General features: G+C 34.9%; 1 protein-coding gene across 3 annotated transcripts in view; it reads left to right on the top strand.

Moving 5' to 3' along the window:
• The window catches only part of LOC140323957 (monocarboxylate transporter 2-like), a 44,785-nt gene extending 27,342 nt beyond the window's left edge, over positions 1-17,443 (top strand). For all 3 annotated transcript variants that reach the window (XM_072401424.1, XM_072401423.1, XM_072401425.1), the window contains exons 2-5: positions 1,460-1,693; positions 9,901-10,044; positions 11,283-12,059; positions 13,490-17,443. In XM_072401424.1, the coding sequence (XP_072257525.1) occupies positions 1,480-1,693; positions 9,901-10,044; positions 11,283-12,059; positions 13,490-13,722 (1,368 nt within the window). In that variant the 5' untranslated portion in view covers positions 1,460-1,479 and the 3' untranslated portion in view covers positions 13,723-17,443. The remainder of the gene's footprint in view (positions 1-1,459; positions 1,694-9,900; positions 10,045-11,282; positions 12,060-13,489) is intronic.
• Positions 17,444-20,819: the final 3,376 nt, after the last annotated feature.

The raw sequence follows: 20,819 nt of genomic DNA, 5'->3' as shown, positions 1-20,819 counted from the left end.
ATTGCAATCCGTGAATTTGCAATCTGTTAGTCTAAAGCAGGGGTGTCAAACTCAAATACACTGTTTGTACAAGTTTTAATTTTTGGCCAAGTTGCGGGCCAAACTTGAAACTGAAATAGCACTGCTACTACAATTCCCTGCGTCTATAAAACAGTCTAATGCAGGACCAGGCATAGGCAGAGAGCCTGCTGGTCTATAGACATGAGTGATGCCGGGAATTGTTGTAGCGGCACTTTTTCAATGCAGCAGCGGGCCAGATGCAATTCATATTTTGGATTCCTTTGGGGACCAAAAAAAAAGGATTTTGTGAGCCAGATTTGGCCCGCGGGCCAGAGTTTGACACCCTTGGTTTACAGGATATGAACATAACCATATATGTTTTCTTTTTTTTACGTTAAGTAGCCATACTACTGTTGGCATGGGAAGCTGGGCACTGCTATATGGAACATGTAACAATGCCCCCAAAGATGTCTTGACTGAGATGTGTGACCATATCCTATCACCCAGTGTTTTCAGATGGAATACTAGAGCAGGTGGCTATATGCAGTTAGGCAGGGATGCAGCTAAAAGAACTTGTTGCTTTTCCCTGCTCAGGCAAAGCATAGGTCAGCTTTAAAGTGCATTTGTTTTGAGCTTGTGTTAAGGCACAACCTTATGAAGCACCATGTTTGCTAATAAAAATAGAATATAAATTGCCATTCAAACACAACTTAAAATTAGCATCCAAAGAAGCAAAAACACAAGCTGTGAACTGCCATGTGTTTTGCCATAATAAAATCAATGGGATTTTGTTGCCCTGCAGTTGACATGTGTCCCAAATGCACATACGACACAAAAAAATACCTATCAACATGAATGAACCAGCTGCTCTGTAAAGGTTCAAGTCATTGAAAAAGAACTATAAAATAAATTGTGATTATTGGTGGTACAGGTGATGTCAATAGCCTTCAAGTCACAGTATATGAACTCCTATTAATATTATCCAGTATTTATATAGCTCCGACATATTATGCTGCACTTTACAAATTCTATAGTCACGTCACTAGCTGCCCCTCACAATCTAATGTGAGCAGTCTAAGGACAATTTCAGGGGAAAGACGATTAACCAAAGTGCATGGTTTTTGGAATGTGGAAGGAACCCAATGGAAACCGCTGCAAACTTCATGCAGATAGTGTCCTGGCCGAGATTCAAACCTATGATGTAGTGCTGCAAATGTGCTAACCTCTGAGACACTGTGCTGCTGCCTTTTGTTTTTTTTACCTGTAGTCTCCCTTAGTACTCCTTACTTCCTCCCACTATTTCTTCATGTTTTCAAAACCCTCAGTCTCAGTGGCCACAATGGTACATTCTCACCATTTGGGAATTAGTTCTACATATTTGTTGCTATTGTCTGCATTGTGTAAAACTGTCTTGAAATTCAAATGCATTTAAAAATATTTTTGATATTGTGTTTTTCAGGTGATAAATAGCCAGAAAAGATGCCTGACATTCCAGTGACACTAGATTATACCCCCCCAGATGGTGGATGGGGATGGGTTGTTGTCTTTGCTTCGTTCATTTCAATTGGATGTTCATACGCATTTCCCAAAGCCATTACGGTATTCTTCAAAGAAATCCAGGAGATATTCGACACCTCATACAGTCAAATTGCATGGATATCCTCTATTATGTTAGCAGTCATGTATGCAGGAGGTAAGTCACTAAATAGGATTATTTGGTGAGCTACATTTCTCGGATCACCGGACAGATGATTACATTATCTTGAGCAGTATATTGCAGAAATTCAGCTGTCATGAACCGCAAAGATAGGATGATAATTTAAGAGTACAATACCCACTTATGTTAATCTAATTTAGGTTCCGCCAACCATTTTCATTTCAAGGATATTAACATAGAACACTAAATTCCATTGAAATAATGACTCATTTGTATGTGAAAAGAGATGTTTAAAACACACAATGTTGGTAGTATATGAAACTGCCCTAGTGAATTCTATCACCCACTATGAAATGTATGATGCTTAAAGTAAGTAAGTTTTTGGACACATTAGGGAATAGTTAGAAGCTCTGTCAGGTGTTTCTACTATTAAGATTTAGTTTCTTCCCACTTACTGTCTGAATGCCCATACTTAATGTGTTAAAATACTGACACATACACAGATGACCTAAAAACATAAAAAGATTTATCTCTCCCCTTTCCCCAAACAAAATTCAATTGCTGTTCTCATGGGAGAATATTTCCCTGACCTTGCTTTGCTTAATGGTTGTAAATATTTGTTTAGATTGGGACAGTTTTGGAAACATACAGATATCAAATGATAGGACATTACTACAAAGTTCCTAAAAATTTACCAAATGTGACTTTTTTTTTTTTTTGTCGTTTAGCTACAATGTTTATTGCCATGTTCATAACACTCGGCTGATTATGCCAAACACTTAAAGTGGACATACATCTGGCTTATTATTAGTCCTCTTAATTATTATTAGTCCTCTTAATGGCACTGATTGTGCTGGTTTGCATTTATGGGGAATATAACATAAATTTTATGTATTGTTGTATCTTGTATATGGAACTGTTGAGCTTGTCGTCATCTCATGACCTTCGTCTTGGTTAGCTCTCAAATCAAATCATGAAGCCATGTGTTAGAAGACCCCAGTGTTGGAATCTTTTTGGGATCTGGAAGCCCCCTTCAATAAGCGACCCTAGATATCCTCCTCCTCACCTTGAGGAATAAGTTCAAGGGTATATATTATCCTTTACCCTGGAATTCCTAAAAATAATCACCAAACCAGTGAAAAAATCAGCTCCACAGCTTTAGCTGCTTTATAAAGTTTACAGTGAACAGGTTGACTAGTGGAGTAACAGTTCGTGTGTCACATATCAACTGTGAAGCGGAGAGGATTGTAGTCACAATTTGCTCTCCCATTGGCACCTGCGGCCTCCACTCCACTGCTTCAATAGTGGTGGGTGTAGGGATGGTGATCATTTCCTGGCTGGAGTTTAATATCAACTAGCACTTTCCCCCACTGGCCTGCCTCTTTTCTCTGGATTATAGTTTTTACAGCATAGAAGTGCAGCAACACATGCGGTTGTTACCTAGGGTGGTCAGCATGCAAATGCAGCCTGCTTAGGAACAACAACCACGTGCAGTCATCTTGGCATTTTCCTGTTTGAAAACCTGCACCCAAAAGACAACCCACTGCTTGCATCAGGCCCAAGAGGCCTTTAGAGGAGTACTGAGGCAGGGTGGTGTTATGTTTTCAGAAAGCTTTTTACAACACTTTGCTGGGGACTCCCACTAGCTGTGACCTGCCAATATTGAAATATGTGCAACAAGAGACACAAACAAATCAGGGAGCTTCTGCGCTTAAAACAGTTGGTTCACCTATTATAGCTTTATTCGCTGTCGCTTTTTTTTACTTTACTAAAGCCAGAATCAAAGGTGCCCCTCACACACTAATTGTAAGCATGGTGTAACTTTCATTCTCTGTTTCCTGAATCACCAATTCAATTTGGTGGCTTTTAAAACGGTATTAGTACTGACATTCCCAGGTTATCCGATTACTGGTAAACATGAGTCGGTTAGAGTGGAGCACTCAGATTTGCCTGGATGAAAAAACTTCTAAAAGTCATGAACAAGTACATTTATTGGACTGCACATTTTAACAGACTGAATCCAGCAGGGCAAAAAAATCTTTACCAGGCATAGCAGAGACCCTGAGTCCTCTAAATTGTTCACTAAATTCTTGAAAAATAACAAATAAACAGTTTACTTCTAAGGTAATATGTTTTTTTTAAAGCTAAACTCCAAGCAAACCTCTAAATCTATGGATAAAACCCATATAAGAGAGTAGTATAATCTGTCAAATGTGCATTTTTTTCTTGGCAAAGGACTATGTACAGCTATGTAAATGATACCGCATATATCATATACAAAATGTATGCTGTATGTATGTAATGTAAATGTACGAAAGAATGTGCATACATTTTTTTGTCCCAAGTGTAGTTTCTTGCTCAAATAATTTCCCTAACACAGTTTTGCTGGAAAAGCAAAACAATTTTTTGGCATCAACTGAATGACCTTCAATAACCATTCATTAATAAAATGTAGTAGTCACAACAAAACTCTGAGCACCTCTTTGGCATAAATACTCAAGCCATCAGTCCTGACAACCATTTCGAACAGGTATCTGGATTGTCATCTCAGCTTCATTGTATAATGCAGGATCTAGAGCAGCCTGCAATGGCACAGAAGAAAAACCTTAACTCCTGTATACTATGTAAATACTTGTCAGTCCGAACAGTCTTCTACTAAATGATTACTGTTATTTTCCCTTAACAGGTCTAGTTTACTTTTGTTTCCAACATATACATTACTCCCCTGCATAGGAAATGCAATTCACACTAAACCTAGTAAGAAAATAATTGCTGGTAACAAAGTGCAGGGCTGAGTGTTCAGATTTTGCTGGCATGCTTCACTAACCTCATAATAAACTATGAATCAAACATATAATTTGTGTCATTGAACTTAAAGAACCTCTGTTAACTAGATATCACATGTCCATGACCTTCATTGTATTCTGAAGGACTTGATTACAGCAGGGAAGCAAGGAAACTGCAGCTTTTATGTACAGCGTGTCAAAGCTCCTGATACAGCATTGCCTTAGAAAAATAGGAAAATATAGCTTCTGTACCATGTATTTTGCCTAATTAGAATCTATTTCTATTTGATAAAATTGACAATTTTTTTGCAAAAAATGAATATAAATACCTTCTATTACTGAATAAAATGTTGGTAAATGTCATCCTTTTAAAAAAAGAAAAAAAAAAAAGTTAAAATCATGGCCATGTACTTGCACATAAAGAAAGCATGTATAATGGAAGTTTTAAGGTGGCCAAAGTCACTTTCCAAACTTTCCATAAAAATAGGCAAACACCTTCACTTGCGACCCAGCTTGGGTTTCCTAATGGGTCACTGGGTGTGGTGTTGCAAAGTGAGGCAAAGGATTTGTCCACTCTCATTATGATCTGGAACTGTGGTGGCCAACCTTTTCAGACCCAGGGACTACTAAATTTACCAACTCCAGACCACACATGCACCTGCGATAGAAGAGTGGACGAGTTGTCCAGAGACAACCCGTCTGCTTTCCTGAGTTTGCGTTCTGTACCGGGGACACCGGGGGTCATTCTCCTAACCCCAACAGGGGTGCACCGGTCAAAGCTGGTTTCTCGAGGATGGTGACCCGGAAGACTAGATTTTTATATATATATATATATATATATATATTTTTTTTTTTTTTTTTTTTGGGTGATCAGAAGATTGAGGTTCCTAGTAACTTTGACGGTAAATTCCCTCACCATATGGCACATATTGTTTTTATTTCTTAGCACAGAGCATCCTTTAGGTTTTATGGCCTCAGATCCATTAAAAAAACATGCTACATGTTATATCAGTAAGCATCTCATGTTTATTCATGCTTGTATTGTTAAAATATTCCAGTTTGGATCCTGGGTAAAGAGAAGTAAGTTGGGTGTGGATGATAAAATAATTTGCTCTGTTGCCAAGAAATGTCTACCCCAGGTTACCCTGCTACTATAGCTAGCTGTATGTTGGTCACACAGCGGATTTACACAAAAGTCTTCATATAATTTCTGACACACACAGGCTTGAACACAGACTGCATGTTGCGCAAACCCTTGAAAGACGATACATTATGTGTGCCACGCTTAAATTAGGCAAGTCTTAACAATATCTCTTTTGGTATACCTTTAGGATACATCTGCCAGCTAACAATTGATTATTATTTTTTTGTTCACTACATTCAGTACATATGCAGTGCAGTGTACCCTCTCAAGAAATTACTTTATCATTGGCCACTCAATTCCAAGGTCCAGAAGGTCCTCTCTGATTATAAAATTCTAGCACACCATAATAAAAAAACTAAAATACATTCTATCAAACCAGCACTAAATCATTTTCCCATAGGCCCTACTAAGAGCCAGCAGCAATTGTAGACTTTCTTACGTGTCTCGCTAATCTATATTTGTCTAAGGAATAAAAGAAAAGTAAACAGCTAAAGCAAACAGAAAGGACAATGTTTAATTTTTCTTTCTCGTGAATTCTACACCAAGGCCATACTTTTACTAGGCATGATGTCAAAGATAAGGTACAATACACCTTTTACTGACCTATAAATTTGTTACTGTTGTAGACAAAATACTCAAAAGATTCTTATGAATTATTTTAACCTGTTTTACATAGGTTGTTTTTTCTTCACATAACAATAAGGTACATGTTTATCTTCAGTATCTGTATTCAGTGACTGATATCTATCTACATTCACGGTGGTAATATGGTAATGTGGTTAAACGTATGTAAAAAAACAAGAGTATTCATTTTACAAACCAGGCCAGTCTTCTATGTCTAAGGATTGCTGAATTGACAATACATGCTATCAGTTTCATGTAGACAGGTGGGTAATTATGAAATTCTCTGTGACATGTCATACATTTGGAGACTTTGAAAAAGTTTCCTGTAGACACTGAAAAAATTTGGTGTGTCTACATTTTTTAGGATTTTGATTTGCGTTAAGTGAGGAGACCAGCTTCAGGGCAACTATAGCACCTAAGAGTCAGAGACGGATGTCAGCTTTGACTTAGGAGCAGTTTCTACAATTTACTGCATGGGCAAAATGAACCCTGGAAACTATTTTTGGTCAGTTTTCATAAGGTCATCAGTTTTGTGGAAAATCCTCCTGCACAGGTGTTGCCAGATAATGTCCAGCTTGGTCCAAAGCTTTCTAGGTAGGTGATAGAATCCTACAAAGGTTCTATACTTGCTGTTCACAATTCGTTATTTGTGAAAAGGACATTCTGGGTATTATTTTGTCTCTGTTTCAACCATTCTTTATTTCCCATTGTGTTCCTGAGCAGCCAGAAATGAGTTATATGGGATTGGGGGGTCATACATTGATATTTGCCATGGATATTCAAGGTGAGCAGTAGATTTGGGGCTTACTTGCAAATTACTAAAAAAATACAATAACCGCTTTATTTTTAAAGCAGGGAATCAGACATTCACTCAAACATTCCCAGTGGAGAATCAATTGCTGCCATTGAAAGATGTGGACCTTGTCGACCAGGAAATGTCTAATTCTCTGCTTTATAAATATACGCTTTAATAATGGTTATAATATTAATAAGCGCTGCATTAATTCAGGTCTTTCATATCTGCCTGAGTTTGGTGTTAAATAAGCCCATGTTAGTTGATTGTATTGGACCAGGTATAACACGTATTTGTATCCTTTTTCAGTATATTTTCCTACACATGCTGTGACCTGCAAACATCCTTCAGTAAACCGCCTGTTTACTAAAATTAAATGTCAGTTTAACTAGCTATACTTCATATTCCTTTCATGGTCGTCACTTTCCTATTTTAATTGTTGGTTGGCATTTATTAATTTTGGAGTCTCTGCTAAACCTATAGTCCAGGATGAGCCAGAACACCATATGGACAACCAGATGGTTTACTGTAATTTTATATAATGAATTCTCAATATGAAATAAGTGATAAACATAATTATCATTCTTTTACATATTTGTTGGATGGCTTTTGTTTATTTATTTCCACAGAGAGATAAATGAATGCAGCAAAGTATCTAAAGGTCGCCAAAGTCAAATCATTAGTTCAATTTGCTGCAAACTGCATAATGAGAAATTTTCACAGTGGTCTTAATAATTTGTTATATTCACAAAGGTGATTGAGTGTAAATTTAGGGGTGTAAACCGCAACAGCAATCACTTGGTAGATTAAAAGTAAATACAACTTGAAGAGATATACACAAAAGTGACATTGAACTATACAATAAATGAAGACTAAGGCTGAACTAACAAAATTTGTAATTTTGTACAGCCAGACTTTTATGTTCTTACACCCAAGCCCAACAGCACAGACAGATTGCCGACCTCATTTTTTTCATTGGAGTTAGCAGTGCAAGGTCACCTTTTGTTACCCCAACCTGTGATTAGACACGAATGCAGACATGTATGTAGCAGTAGAACTGTCTTCCTCTCAGATCTATAAATAGGGTTACAGGAGACCGACATGAAGACAAAGTACTTGAAAAAGTGGGAGGGCTCTTTTTTAAATTCTAGCAGTAGAGGTGGGAGGAAACATAGTAAGTTTTGTGGTAATCAGGAAAGAGGTGGTATATATTTATTGAGGTGGTTATAGCTGGGCATGGAGATGTGATGGCTGTGTATTTAGCACTGATAAATTACCTGCTAATCTGATTTCACTAAACCTAACCAGAAGGTTTGCATTTATTAATGGAAAACAAGAGTTATTATAGTAATGGTAAAGCACAATGTTAGAGGAGAGTCTTCCCTTGTAATGCTTATCATATGAGCTCCTCTGTAGGGAGAGCAAATACCAAAAGTATTGGCAAACTTTTTGTTCATTAATGTTTTTAATTTTACAGAACTGATGTCAGGAGAGCAGGTAGGGACAGGGTCCATCTAAAGGAAAGGGAAAAGTAAAGGGAGATTTGGAAGAAGACAAATTATAAGTCCAAGTAGTAAAGTGTTATAATGGGCTAGAAATAATTTGCAAAGTTTGATTTTGCCCCCAAAATCCTACTTTTTCCATTAGTAAATATTCACAAAATAAAGCTAATTTAACTTGACAACTTTACCAGTAAATTGGAAAGCCATTAAACTACTTTATTTTTACTGGTATTGTAGATCTGCATTTCCCAACCTTTCTTAAATCACGGCACATATTTTACATTAGGAAAATCCCACAGCACACCCCCAAACAAAAATGTCACATACACAGGTTAATAAGCTACCTGCTGCCATATAGTGGAAGAGTATTTATCTCTTCTGTCTGTCATTATATGTCCTTGGCATAGACCAGCTGGGAAAAATTTGCAGTAAATAAATAATTTTCAGGCCACAGTGGTTGGGAATTACTCGTAAAGTAATTTCTATGGATAATCTTTTAGCATAGTGTACCAAAAAAAAAAAAATTTGGTCTTGCCAATGGAGGACAAAGCAATATGTATGCTATTTCCCTCTAATTATGTGGAGCATGTGACTTTCTTCTCTTTCTCCCATATCACATCTGATCCATCATTGTCAAAAGGATTTAAAGAGTCCACAGCCCTACTGAAACCCCAAGTCACATCATGGAACTTCTACCATGCTTCCTTTTAATTTTCCTCCACGAAAAGTTTAGGTATTGCTGGGGATAGTTATCAATTTCTGCATAATCAACTGTTTATTTTAATAAATATATATTATAAAACAAGTGTATGTTTATAAACTGTTTCTATGTGTGTTTTTATACAGTATACTATATTTCCTGACTCCCCAAATATGGGGCATAAATAGGAATGCACAAAGAAGAAGCTCATTTGGAGGTATCCCCTTCCTCCCTAAAGGTACAGCAAGATGTCAGAATCCTAAAGAGTTATTTTTAGGCATCCTATAATTTGGGTGCAGACTTACATTGCAGTTGCACTGACTACCTGTAAACACCAATGTAAGTTGCTTAGATAACCTTGAAAATAGCAAAAATGGAAATACAGATATACTGTTGGACTATATATACTTAGCACTATATCAGGATAAAAATCCAAAGCCATCCCAAGGACAAGGACTATGTAAAGATGTGACCTTCAAAGTAGCTTATGACTTTTATGGGTACCAACAAAATCTAAATATCTATGTACTGTAATTGGTAGCTAAGTAGTCTACTAAACTACTTTTTTATGTTAATTTTTTTTGTGTTCTTGCAAGAATATGAAGTCAGGTTTCTGTTTTTGTTAAGGTTATTAAAAGAAACACAACATCAATCATTGGATGATGCTCCTAATGCAATATTTGTTTTGTTACAGGCCCAATAAGCAGTATTCTGGTAAACAAGTATGGGAGCCGTCCAGTTGTAATAGCAGGAGGATTACTCTGTTGCTTGGGAATGATTGCTTCTTCATTCTGCAACAGTGTCGTTCAGTTATACATTTGCGTTGGAGTAATTGGTGGTAAGTGCTAACATTTTACTGATATCCTACTGCTTTAAAAGCTGCAAACCTTCTTCAGGTATTAGGATTAGAAAAAATGTACAATACATAAATATAGGCAGGTTCATTATTCTGGCATGATACATAAAGGTGGAGCAATATAACTTAGACACCTTGAATCTTTTTTTTATATTTTTGGTAAGGTAGACCCTAGATACTTTGATGATATTTCTTTTGCTTGTAATAATTAATTGCAAAGAATAAATATTTATATTGCAATTCATCTTTTTGAATTCACAAATACAAGCAAAAGTGTGTGTGTGTGTGTGTGAATGTTCCCTAGGTCATGGTTACTAGTAAGATTCTTCTTCTGAAGTCAGGCCACATTTTTTAACAAATTGTTGTGGGGTATTGCCCTTTGCACTTTGTTTTGGCTTAATGAATACTGCCAGCACGTAAATTGGAATAATAAAAAGAGGAAGTCTTTTAAAATTATAAGAAATTGTGATCTGAAAGCGTCAGTAGCCAGTAATTAATGTTATGCAAAGTTTTGTTGCATCTGACTGTGGGACTTATTAAAAAAGAGCAGGTGAACCAATACCAATTTAGTTTATGTGAACATGCAGCTTTTCAACTTTAGTGTTGTAAATGTTAGGCTGGAAAATGTAAAAAAAAAAGTGAATGTTACCCCAATAGTAGTGAAAAATAAATTGAAGTAAAAGAAATAAGCAACTCCATGTATTACCATTACCATGGGAGATTTCACATAATGTTCACTTGAACATTGCAAAAAGGAGTCCAATTTGAAAATTTGCGCTCCTAATAGGTTAGGCATAGGAAAATACAAAATCTATGTTAAGCGAAATACCTAATGTTGAACTAACGTGAAACTACTCTTGTAGTGGGGCTGCCACCCCACTGCAATAGTTAATGGGTAATATAGTCAAGGTAATAGAAAAATTATCAATTAATTATAATTTTGAAGATGTTAAAAAACTATTGGTCAGAAAATGTGTATCATTACTAGAGTTTAAATACAGGAAATGTGTTACTATTGATAACTGTCACATCTTAAGTTAAGAAAAGCAAGATACAAAGGTAAAGAAGTTAAAAACCCTAATATAACTCTCTACCTCTGTTCTAACTAGGGGAAAAAAATATTTGCAACTAAGATGTTGACTTAGTTCTTGTAACTTGTCTTTGATTTGCATTTGTTATTAATGCATTTCTGATTGACTGTTTTTTTTTTCTGTTTGCAGGTTTTGGATTAGCATTTAATCTTCAGCCTTCTTTAACAATTATTGGAAAATACTTCTTCAAAAAACGGCCTATTGCAAATGGACTGGCCATGGCAGGAAGCCCAGTATTTTTAAGTACTTTAGCACCGCTAAATCAGTTCCTTTTCAATGAATTTGGATGGAGAGGGAGTTTTCTACTGTTAGGAGGAATCTTGTTAAATTGCTGTGTGGCTGGATCTCTCATGAGACCCATTGGTGGTAAACCTGTAAAAAAAGATGTAGAAAAAGCTGAGAAGTTAACAGTATGTCAGAATATTAACAAATATTTAGATTTATCACTCTTCAAACACAGGGGCTTTCTTATTTATTTATCTGGGAACGTTATCATGTTTTTGGGGTTCTTTGCTCCAATTGTTTTCTTGGCACCATATGCCAAGCATATGGGAATTGATCAGTATTCATCGGCTTTTTTGCTGTCCATATTGGCCTTCGTAGACATGGTAGCAAGACCTTCCATGGGAATGGTTGCAAACTCTAAGCTTATCCGTCCACGGATACAATATTTTTTCAGTTTTGCAATTTTATATAATGGTATATGTCATATCTTATGCCCCTTTGCTAATGACTACACAGGATTAGTGATCTACGCCGTGTTTTTTGGCTTTGCCTTTGGTATGGTGAGCAGCGTTCTTTTTGAAACACTAATGGACCTTGTTGGACCAGCTAGATTCTCCAGCGCTGTTGGACTTGTAACCATTGTGGAATGTTGCCCAGTATTACTTGGACCTCCATTGGGAGGTAAGAATATTTACTTTACATTAAAATCCATTTTCATAGTATCAGTCTGTGATATTTAAATATTATTACAAAGGAAATTCCTCTACTTTAATCCTTCTTCTTAGAGTCAACAGAAGGTGGGGCGTGGTGGTTTCTTTCTTTATATTCTCTTTTAAAGAATCACAGAAAATGTGTTTGAGTTTGGATAGTTGGCTGATCTTATGCCCTCTATTCTTCCAACAAGTTTAAATGTTTCACTGCCCCACTTTGTCGTTACACATTACCACAGCAATTATTAAGCCATTCAACTTTCTATGACCATAGAAATAAATATAAACTTTGGGTAAGCTGACCTTAAAGATTTCCAACTACCCTGGTTTTAGTGTTCATTGTACATAAGAATACAGCACATAGGGAACTCTTTCCAACAAGAACAGGTACTCTAATAGAAAAGGTTTGATCATTTCTAGATAATGTTATGTTGACTATTAGTTCGGACTGGCAGGGAGCTTGTGGTGTGGTTAGTGCTTCCTCACTTCAGTGAACCTCTGCCTCGGGGAGATACTATATGTAGCACCTACCTGTGGCATCTCTATAGGGAATGAATGAGACAGCAGTGAGCTGTTCAGTACCGCCGCTCACTGTCAGATCTGCAAGTGCTGATTAGGAAAACATGGCAAGATGGCAGGCACTGGGAGCCACCTTCCTTTGCTTGTTCCTGCCACAGGTCTGAATCATTCCTGTTTTTGTAGTTTTGGTAGGTGTCCTTCCCATAAATTGACAGAACAGTAAGGATAACAGTGTGACCTTTTTCCTTACCTCTCTTCTAAGTGTAATACATAAGTATAACATACCAGATCCATATCTACCTTCCAATTTCTAATAATGGGCCTCATTATTTAAAGCTCTCTAAGGCTGGAGAGGATACACTTTCATCAGTGAAGCTGGGTGATCCAGCAAACCAGGAATTAATCTGGTCCAGTATTGAAAACATTTGCTAACAAATAGCAGGTGACTTTTAGGAAGTCCATTCCAGGTTTGCTGGATTACCCAAGTTTACTGATGAGTGTATTTGCTACAGCCTTGGAGAGCTTTATTAAATCAAACCCAGTCAATGCAATGATTTCTCTTCTATTACCTTTTTAACTATGTGGCTTTTGTACCCATCCATATTAATAATGCCAAACAAAATGCAACAGAATTTAATGTATGCCTACTTGGGATTATAAAGAAATGGATATTTAATCAAGTCCTGACAGTTTCTGATTTAAAAGGCACATCTTTTATGTGGATACAGAAATAAACACCCAGATGCAGATTAATCTTATTTTAGGTGGAAAGCATTCATAAAATTATATCAATGGTTTCAAAAACAAGAGATTTGTTTTATTATGGCTCCTGAATTGTATTGCAAAAAGTTAACCAGCTTTCATTTTTTTCTCAATTTTTAGGCTGGTTGGTGGACATAACCGGAAGCTACAAATATATGTACTTTGTATGCGGCGTAATTGTAATTATTTCAAGTATCTATTTGTTCATTGGGAATGCTATCAATTACAGATTACTGGCAAGGGAAAAGCTGGCAAACAAAGCAGAAAATGGAACCAAGGAGGCTGAACCTTTGAACAAGCCAAACAAAAAGCAATCGAATGCACAGACTAATGATCGGGAAACTAGTATATAATCCCACTTGTATTTATTTGTATTTTTAAAACCGGTAATATGCAAGTATTATACAGAACTCTGTAAATGTTACTGTGAGCATTATGATGACAAAAGACGTACAAGCCAGGTCAAAAGGGAGCTTTGATTTTTGCATACTGAATAATACCATGTTATAAACACATAGGGGCATGTTTATAAATCAGTGAATGACATTCACAGGTGCTTAATCATTCCCTGAAATTTTAGACCCAGGAGAGGGGGATACTTGTATTTATATATGGTGAATGCCCTTTTTACTATTTTAAAACAAAAAAATACCGAAATTACAGAAAACAGAGCATCACATAATCTAGGAAAATGATCATCCCATGTCAACAATTTCCCATTGTATGCTATCTTCACACGTGCCTAACAGGGGAGGGAGGTTTTTCATTAAGCAGTAACTTATTGTTTTTTATTCATTTATTACCATTAGTTATACCTATATTTAAAATATTGAGATATATATTTATATATACATATATATTCCTGTTTTGACCATCAGGGTCAAGCAAATTAGATTCCCAGTATTAATGATTAATTCTGCAGAATGGACCAATCTTCATACACCATCTAAGGTGATTTGCTTGGTTTTCCATTGCTCATCATTATTTACTGGTGATACAAATGTTTCTAGTTTAGGTTGGATTCACACATTGCAGTTTTTCTTGTTTTTTTTTTTTGCATTTATTTGCATTTACAAACACATGTGTTTAGTTGCATGTGTTGTGTTGGAAAAAAGGTGCATTTCGGGGTCTTGGGGAAAAAAAAATGGGCCATTTTAGGGCAACACACCAAAGAATTCCACAAGTGTATATAAGCCCCCAAAACAATAATCCTAGTTTTCATATTACCCTTACCATTTAAACAAATATAAAACTGACGTTTTCAACAAGACAATATAAGGAATTTCAACTTAGATTATCATTATTAATATGAAATACTGACAATTATTATTCAGTGTTTTTTTTTTTTTTTTTAAGAAATTATTTTATTTTTTATTTACAAAATGCCCACCTATGCTATTTTAGGACAAGCCATTTTTATGATATATGCCCCTTTGCAGCTCACAAAATGTAGATAACTTCAGGGCAATTCTTAAATGTGAATATGTGATCTATAAATATTTAGAAATTTATTATCTATTGCAATGTCCTGTCACTGGTAAATATATATACTGTTAGTTATGTATTTAAATGTATTCTAAATTCTTTGAAGAATGTATGTATACAATAATGACTGTATAGCACATGGAAGCAGCGGAAGAGCTATTGCCACAACTCTTAACTCTTAACAACAAAATCTAAATATATTATTTGGCAATCCCTTCAGGATATGTACATTGGAACTTCCAGCCAGCAATGTTTTTTATATAATTAATTTTTCTGCTCTTAATTAAATTTTCCGCTTACGTATGGTTTCTACATGAGCAGTGAACAGAATCTAATGTACTATGTACATATAAATATTTAGTTTTGGTTTTGATGTAATAGAGTATTCAATCTACAATAGATGTGTAAATGTTTTATATAGATTGGGGTATATTTTCATTTTTTTTTCTTTTCGCTTACAGTTTGAGTGACAACAGTAGATTAGCCAATTCCTATTCTGACACAGATGTTCTTCATATGATCCCTTTTGAGGAAATCTCTTACCAACCTTAGGAAACCTTTGACAGTCAGGGACTTGTTAGCTAAGCTATTGTTGTCAGTAAAATGGAATAATTATCCCTCACCATATATCCTTTTATAATATAAAAAAGCCAAAGGGCACATACACTGTTTTCTGTGTGTGTGCTGACCTCTAGTGGATACTCCATAGAAGTGTACTGAGAATCTATGCACCCTGATGTAATAGAAAGCTTTGCTCAAATGCCCTGCGGAGGTCGGAATCTATTACAACACAATCTGAGAAACTACATTGGCTGGAGTTGCTCTTTATGTTTTACACATTTTCCTAATTTAAAATACTAGCAATATAATATTACATGGAATTACTAAAAAAGCTCATCAAATAATAAAAGCCTAATTTAGGACATTGTAAGCACTAAATAATTATATGCGTGTCAGTCCTGAAAAAAATTATTGCCGTGTATAATGCATGGACAGAGATGGCCATGTCCTTTTGGGTAAAAGTACAGAAGAAAACATTAAATGTAAGAAAAGAAATTTAAAAAAAAACAAATGATTTTGTGTTTAAAATTACTGTGCAAGGAATGCCTAAACACATACTCAGAATCACATACAATCTAGTAATTACAAAGGATTCATTGTTGCATTAAAAGTAAAAACAGTAAAATGCTGCAAATGAAAAGGTATTTACTTACATTTGCCTTAATTTATTAAATTGGTAATGTAAACTATATCATATTGTAACAGGTTAAATCAGTGTTACCAAATATTATGTATAGATTTATGATCAGCAACATATTTTACATGTAGAAATTAGGGTAACACTGTATATGATGCATAATGTAGCTTTTCACCTAAATGCAATCACTCCAACAAAGGGAAAGTTAGACTAGTATTGCATACTTCTTTTTATAGCAGTTTTATTGTAAATGACTTTATAGCAACTGCGCTTTATAAAAGTAATATTGTAAAAAAAAGTTTGTGCTGGACAATCAGAGGCTGATCTTCTTGTGTACACAGAGACAGCCAACTCATTTTAAACACTTTAAGGGTAAACATAGAGACGTGTCATTGTGCTGCGTGTTTAAAATGAACATAGACTAAAAATGTACTTTTAGTGGCAGTTTGCATTCAATCAGTGCTAAGATAATGCACCTGTATAAGCAGTATAGAAAGTGACAGTTTTAAAAGAATATCTAATGGCAGCTCCTGGTTTGTAAATACATATTTAAACTCAGGTAAATATGCAGTAAATTACTGTCTTGAAGGTTATGTCTCCTTAATAAACAGATGTTTAATGTTTAACTGCACTTTGGTAGATACCTCTGTGTACTGTACTATTCATCCATTTCTGTATAAAGTTCTTATTCATAAAAGTATAAATGGAAAGTAACATTATAATGTTTATAGAAAACATGTCCTGAGAGAAAGTATAGGTTACAAGTGTTGTCATTATTTTAAAGATGCTTATTGCTTGGCTTTCATTCTAATCCTTTGCCTTTAATACTTGTCACAAGGGGCAAGCATGCAGTTTAAGAGTTTAAAAGGTTTAGGACCCTGGAAAAGTAGTAAAGCTATAGACAGCCAAGCAACTATCATCCTTAGCAGGTCAACATTTGCAGCCGTCATATATATGTCTGCTTTTATTTAACTACACTATCACAAATTCAAAATGTTTGTCTTGAGAAACACTTCAAACAATGAGATTGATTTACTAAAAGCATATAGGTTGTTCACTTAACAAAGTAAACTTACACCTTGCAATGAAAATTTTCACCTCACTCAATCAGAAAAGTGAAAAAACCCTTGCAAAGAATACTCAATCTAGTACTTGCATATGATTGAATGGCTGAAGTTGGCAAAGATTTACTTCATTCACTAAACTAAGTGATTATTCCTTGCAAATTGATTTTTTTTCCTTAGCTAAGTGAATATGCCTTTAGTAAAGCAAGCCAATTCTCTCTTTGTATGTGACAACTAGCAAAACTGTGTATATTCATTACATAATAATAATAAAGTGTTGTTGTAATATTCAAATGTTCAGACTGTTAATAAAAAATTGTAATGTGATCTATGTATTGTTTGTGTTGGTGAATCTCATTCTTATTAGGATGCAGCAACTGGTGCTATTATGTCTATTTTGCACCCAGGTGAAAACATCAGATGAGCTTTACTGCTTGCATGTGGTAGTAGTTTTTGGAACTCCAGAACCCCAAATAAAATAATGTTAAACCAAATTTGTTGAGTAGATCGTATTAAATTTTAAGTAAGTTTTACCTTTTCAAAGTGATATTTTTCTTATTGAATTAGGTGAAACAAAGTAAAAATTCACATCTTCGCCTGAAAAAAGAGAACATTTAAAGGAAAATTCAATTGGTCTAGTGAGAAAGTTGCACATATGCCGAGGACTTCAATCTTCCAAAAATGCACAATTGGGTATTTTTTGCAAGATTATATTCATTTTGCTTCACCTCATTCACTTACATAAGTAAACATTTACCTTGAAAGTGAACATGCTCTTTTGCTTTAGGTTATCAACCTATTTGTTTCCTAATACCCCTAGGCTTGAATTGAATTGAGATGTAGAGTAACTAAAGATTGCTTAGCATTGGCAAAGAATAGGGATTGGAAACACTGTTAAATGTTACAATATATTATATCATTGTTTCTGAATTACCAAAATGTGTTTGTTATTGTATTTACGATATTTATTTATGTCACTTGGGTTTTTTTAACACATACCATTATGTGGAAAAAAGTAAGCACACATCCATTTTTTTTAAATCATTTTTAACAAGCAAACATTAGATCTTTATTTAAACAGTGTCTAGAGATACGAGTGATAGACAAAAAAAAAAAACCATAAACCTAAAATGGTGTATCATTCTCAAAATTAAAATGAACAAAAAAGATGATTAAGTGGTAATATTAGCAACCTTCCTATGGAGTAATATGGTTAAAAATATGTATTTTTTTAAACAATAGACATTAAGGGTCTTTGCTATTTACGTGTTAGGTGTCATCAAGCCATACTTAAAGAAGCCACGTAAGGCCCTCAGAAGGTTTATAGATGCTTAAGAAGTTTGCAAGGGATTCACTTAGCTAGCTAAACTATGTGAATTTAATTATTTCACTGTAAAGAAAATAATCTTAAAAGGGGTTTAGATTTCAAATGACTGCTAATTTGTCCAAAACTGAATGGCCCAGCATATTCAAGCTAAAAGATGATTAAAAGTCTCCTAGAAGCCCGAAAATATATACAGGGATTTGTAAGTAATTAGCAAATTAGGTAATTAGAGGGAAAATGCACTTAATTAGACTGCATAGCAGGTGTGCCAAAAAAAAAACTTGCCCAAATAAAACATTAACGAAAGAATACATAGAATATATAGGTCTTGGGAACAATGTGCTTTTTACTGATAAATCTAGTAGAGATTAACTAATCTATGAACACAAAATAGACTGAAGAAACTCTAGCAAATCTTCCAAGAATGTCCTAAAGGGATGAAATGCAGGGTTGTGGACTAACCTAGTCAAAGCCCTAACTGAATGAAAAAGTTTTAGGGTATTTGAATTGGGAAGTCCAAATGAAAAAGGCTGGCAGGTATGTCAGTACTACATTAGCAGGCAATCTGATTTCACTCATTTTGTGCTCTGAATTTTGAGAAGGTAACTCAAACATATATTACAACTACAAGTTTGCAGAGTTGGGAAGTTGTGCATAATGCCTATCGGTAGTAATGTCTGCTAACTGGTGCAGTGACAGTGTATAGGGCCAAGGATGTACTTACTTTTTCCACAGTACACTATTTATTATTTTTGTTGAATAAATAAAAGGTACATTATGTTGCATGTTTTTTTTCCAAGTATATCATCTTTATCCATAAGTACTTTCTGAATAAAGTTCTAATGTTAACTTGTTTAAATATATTGAAAAAGACAATAACCTCAATGGGATATCATACTTATTTTCAAAACTGTGCCAGTAATACTGTTATTTTCCGGCCTGTTTCCTAACATTTTTTAATAAGCATTTATCAGAGATTAACTAATTAATAGACGTTATTATGTCCATAATGTCAATTAGTACATTTTGCTTGGCTGTAGGAGATTATTATCAAGTCATCCAAAGGAAACCGGCTGGCAGGTATGTCAGTGCTTCATTAGCAGCAATCTGATTTTACTCATTTTGTGCTCTGCATTTTAAATACCACGGAATAAAAATAAAACTTGTATACCTATTTGTTTAAAAATATTTTTTCTTTTCTCTGTATTTTTGTCCTGAAATAGTTTTTATATATAATCAGCTGGTAATTTTTTAGAACTGAAAATGTTGCATATTTATTACTGTGCATAAATCAATCTATGCAATGCCAAAGAAACAATTCACTTGTGAAAATAAAATGTCTGTGCACTTCTAGATTTATTGTTGTGGTGTGACTAATTTGATGAAAATACCACATAGAATGACTGTAGCTTTTTAAGTAAAAACTTACAAATGATAATAAAAGGACTTGAATTTCTAAATGACAAAGTATTGATCATTCAGATGCAGATGTAATGTTGTGACTAGAGATGTAAACTTGCTGCTCTTCAAATGTACCCTTTTCAGCTACTCAGAAAAATCTGCTGCAAATCATAATTTATTTTACTACAGACTTTCCTTTTTATTTTGGGATATTTATTGTAGTAAAGCCTGGTTCAGCGACATTTTAATACAGTGCTGTGTTGTGGAATCATACTTTTCACTTTTATACCTAGAGCATTTTTTTTTTTATATATGTGTTTTACATATAATATTGAAACATTGAAATAGTGTTTATGTACACACGTCAGATGATTCTTGTCCAACAATCACCTCAGGGCTAGTATTGAGTGAGAATCAACATGTGTACAGCGCTCTTCCTATGTAATTCATAGACGTTGAACGATCATAATGGAAGTGAAGGTGAGAGAGTACAGCGGGGTGCCGCTCTGTCGTCCTACCCTCTCCATAGAGCAGAATGGCGCCGTATGTACAACGCTTGTTCGGTCTTTTGTTGGATCGTGAAAGATCCTTTCCAAGGACAAATTTTGAACTTGTGTACGTAGCCTTAAGTGTTAAGAAATCTGTATAGAGTAAATTTTAAAGCCAAATACTTAAATACATGTAGGGATTACATTCACTATGGAACAAAGAAAGTGAATTGAGGTGATATTAAAAAAATTGCAAAGTAAATTAAAGAAAATATGTAATTTAATTGTGGTTGGTGTGATATATTTTTTTATTCTGATGTATAAATGTTACAAACCAGCAATCAAAATCTTACCATTCTGTAAGCCCTAATTCAAATATATGGAGGAGGCAGAGGTGGCAAACTGCCCTTGGAGGCTGCATTGAGCTTCCAGAAAACTGCATGGAAATGTTGCTGCCTCCTGCCGCCTGTAAAAATGAAGGATAACAAAC

Source organism: Pyxicephalus adspersus, chromosome 2 (assembly GCF_032062135.1).
Source record: "Pyxicephalus adspersus chromosome 2, UCB_Pads_2.0, whole genome shotgun sequence".
NCBI classification, from domain to species: Eukaryota; Metazoa; Chordata; class Amphibia; order Anura; family Pyxicephalidae; genus Pyxicephalus; species Pyxicephalus adspersus.
This window is presented reverse-complemented; position numbering and strand designations above follow the sequence as displayed.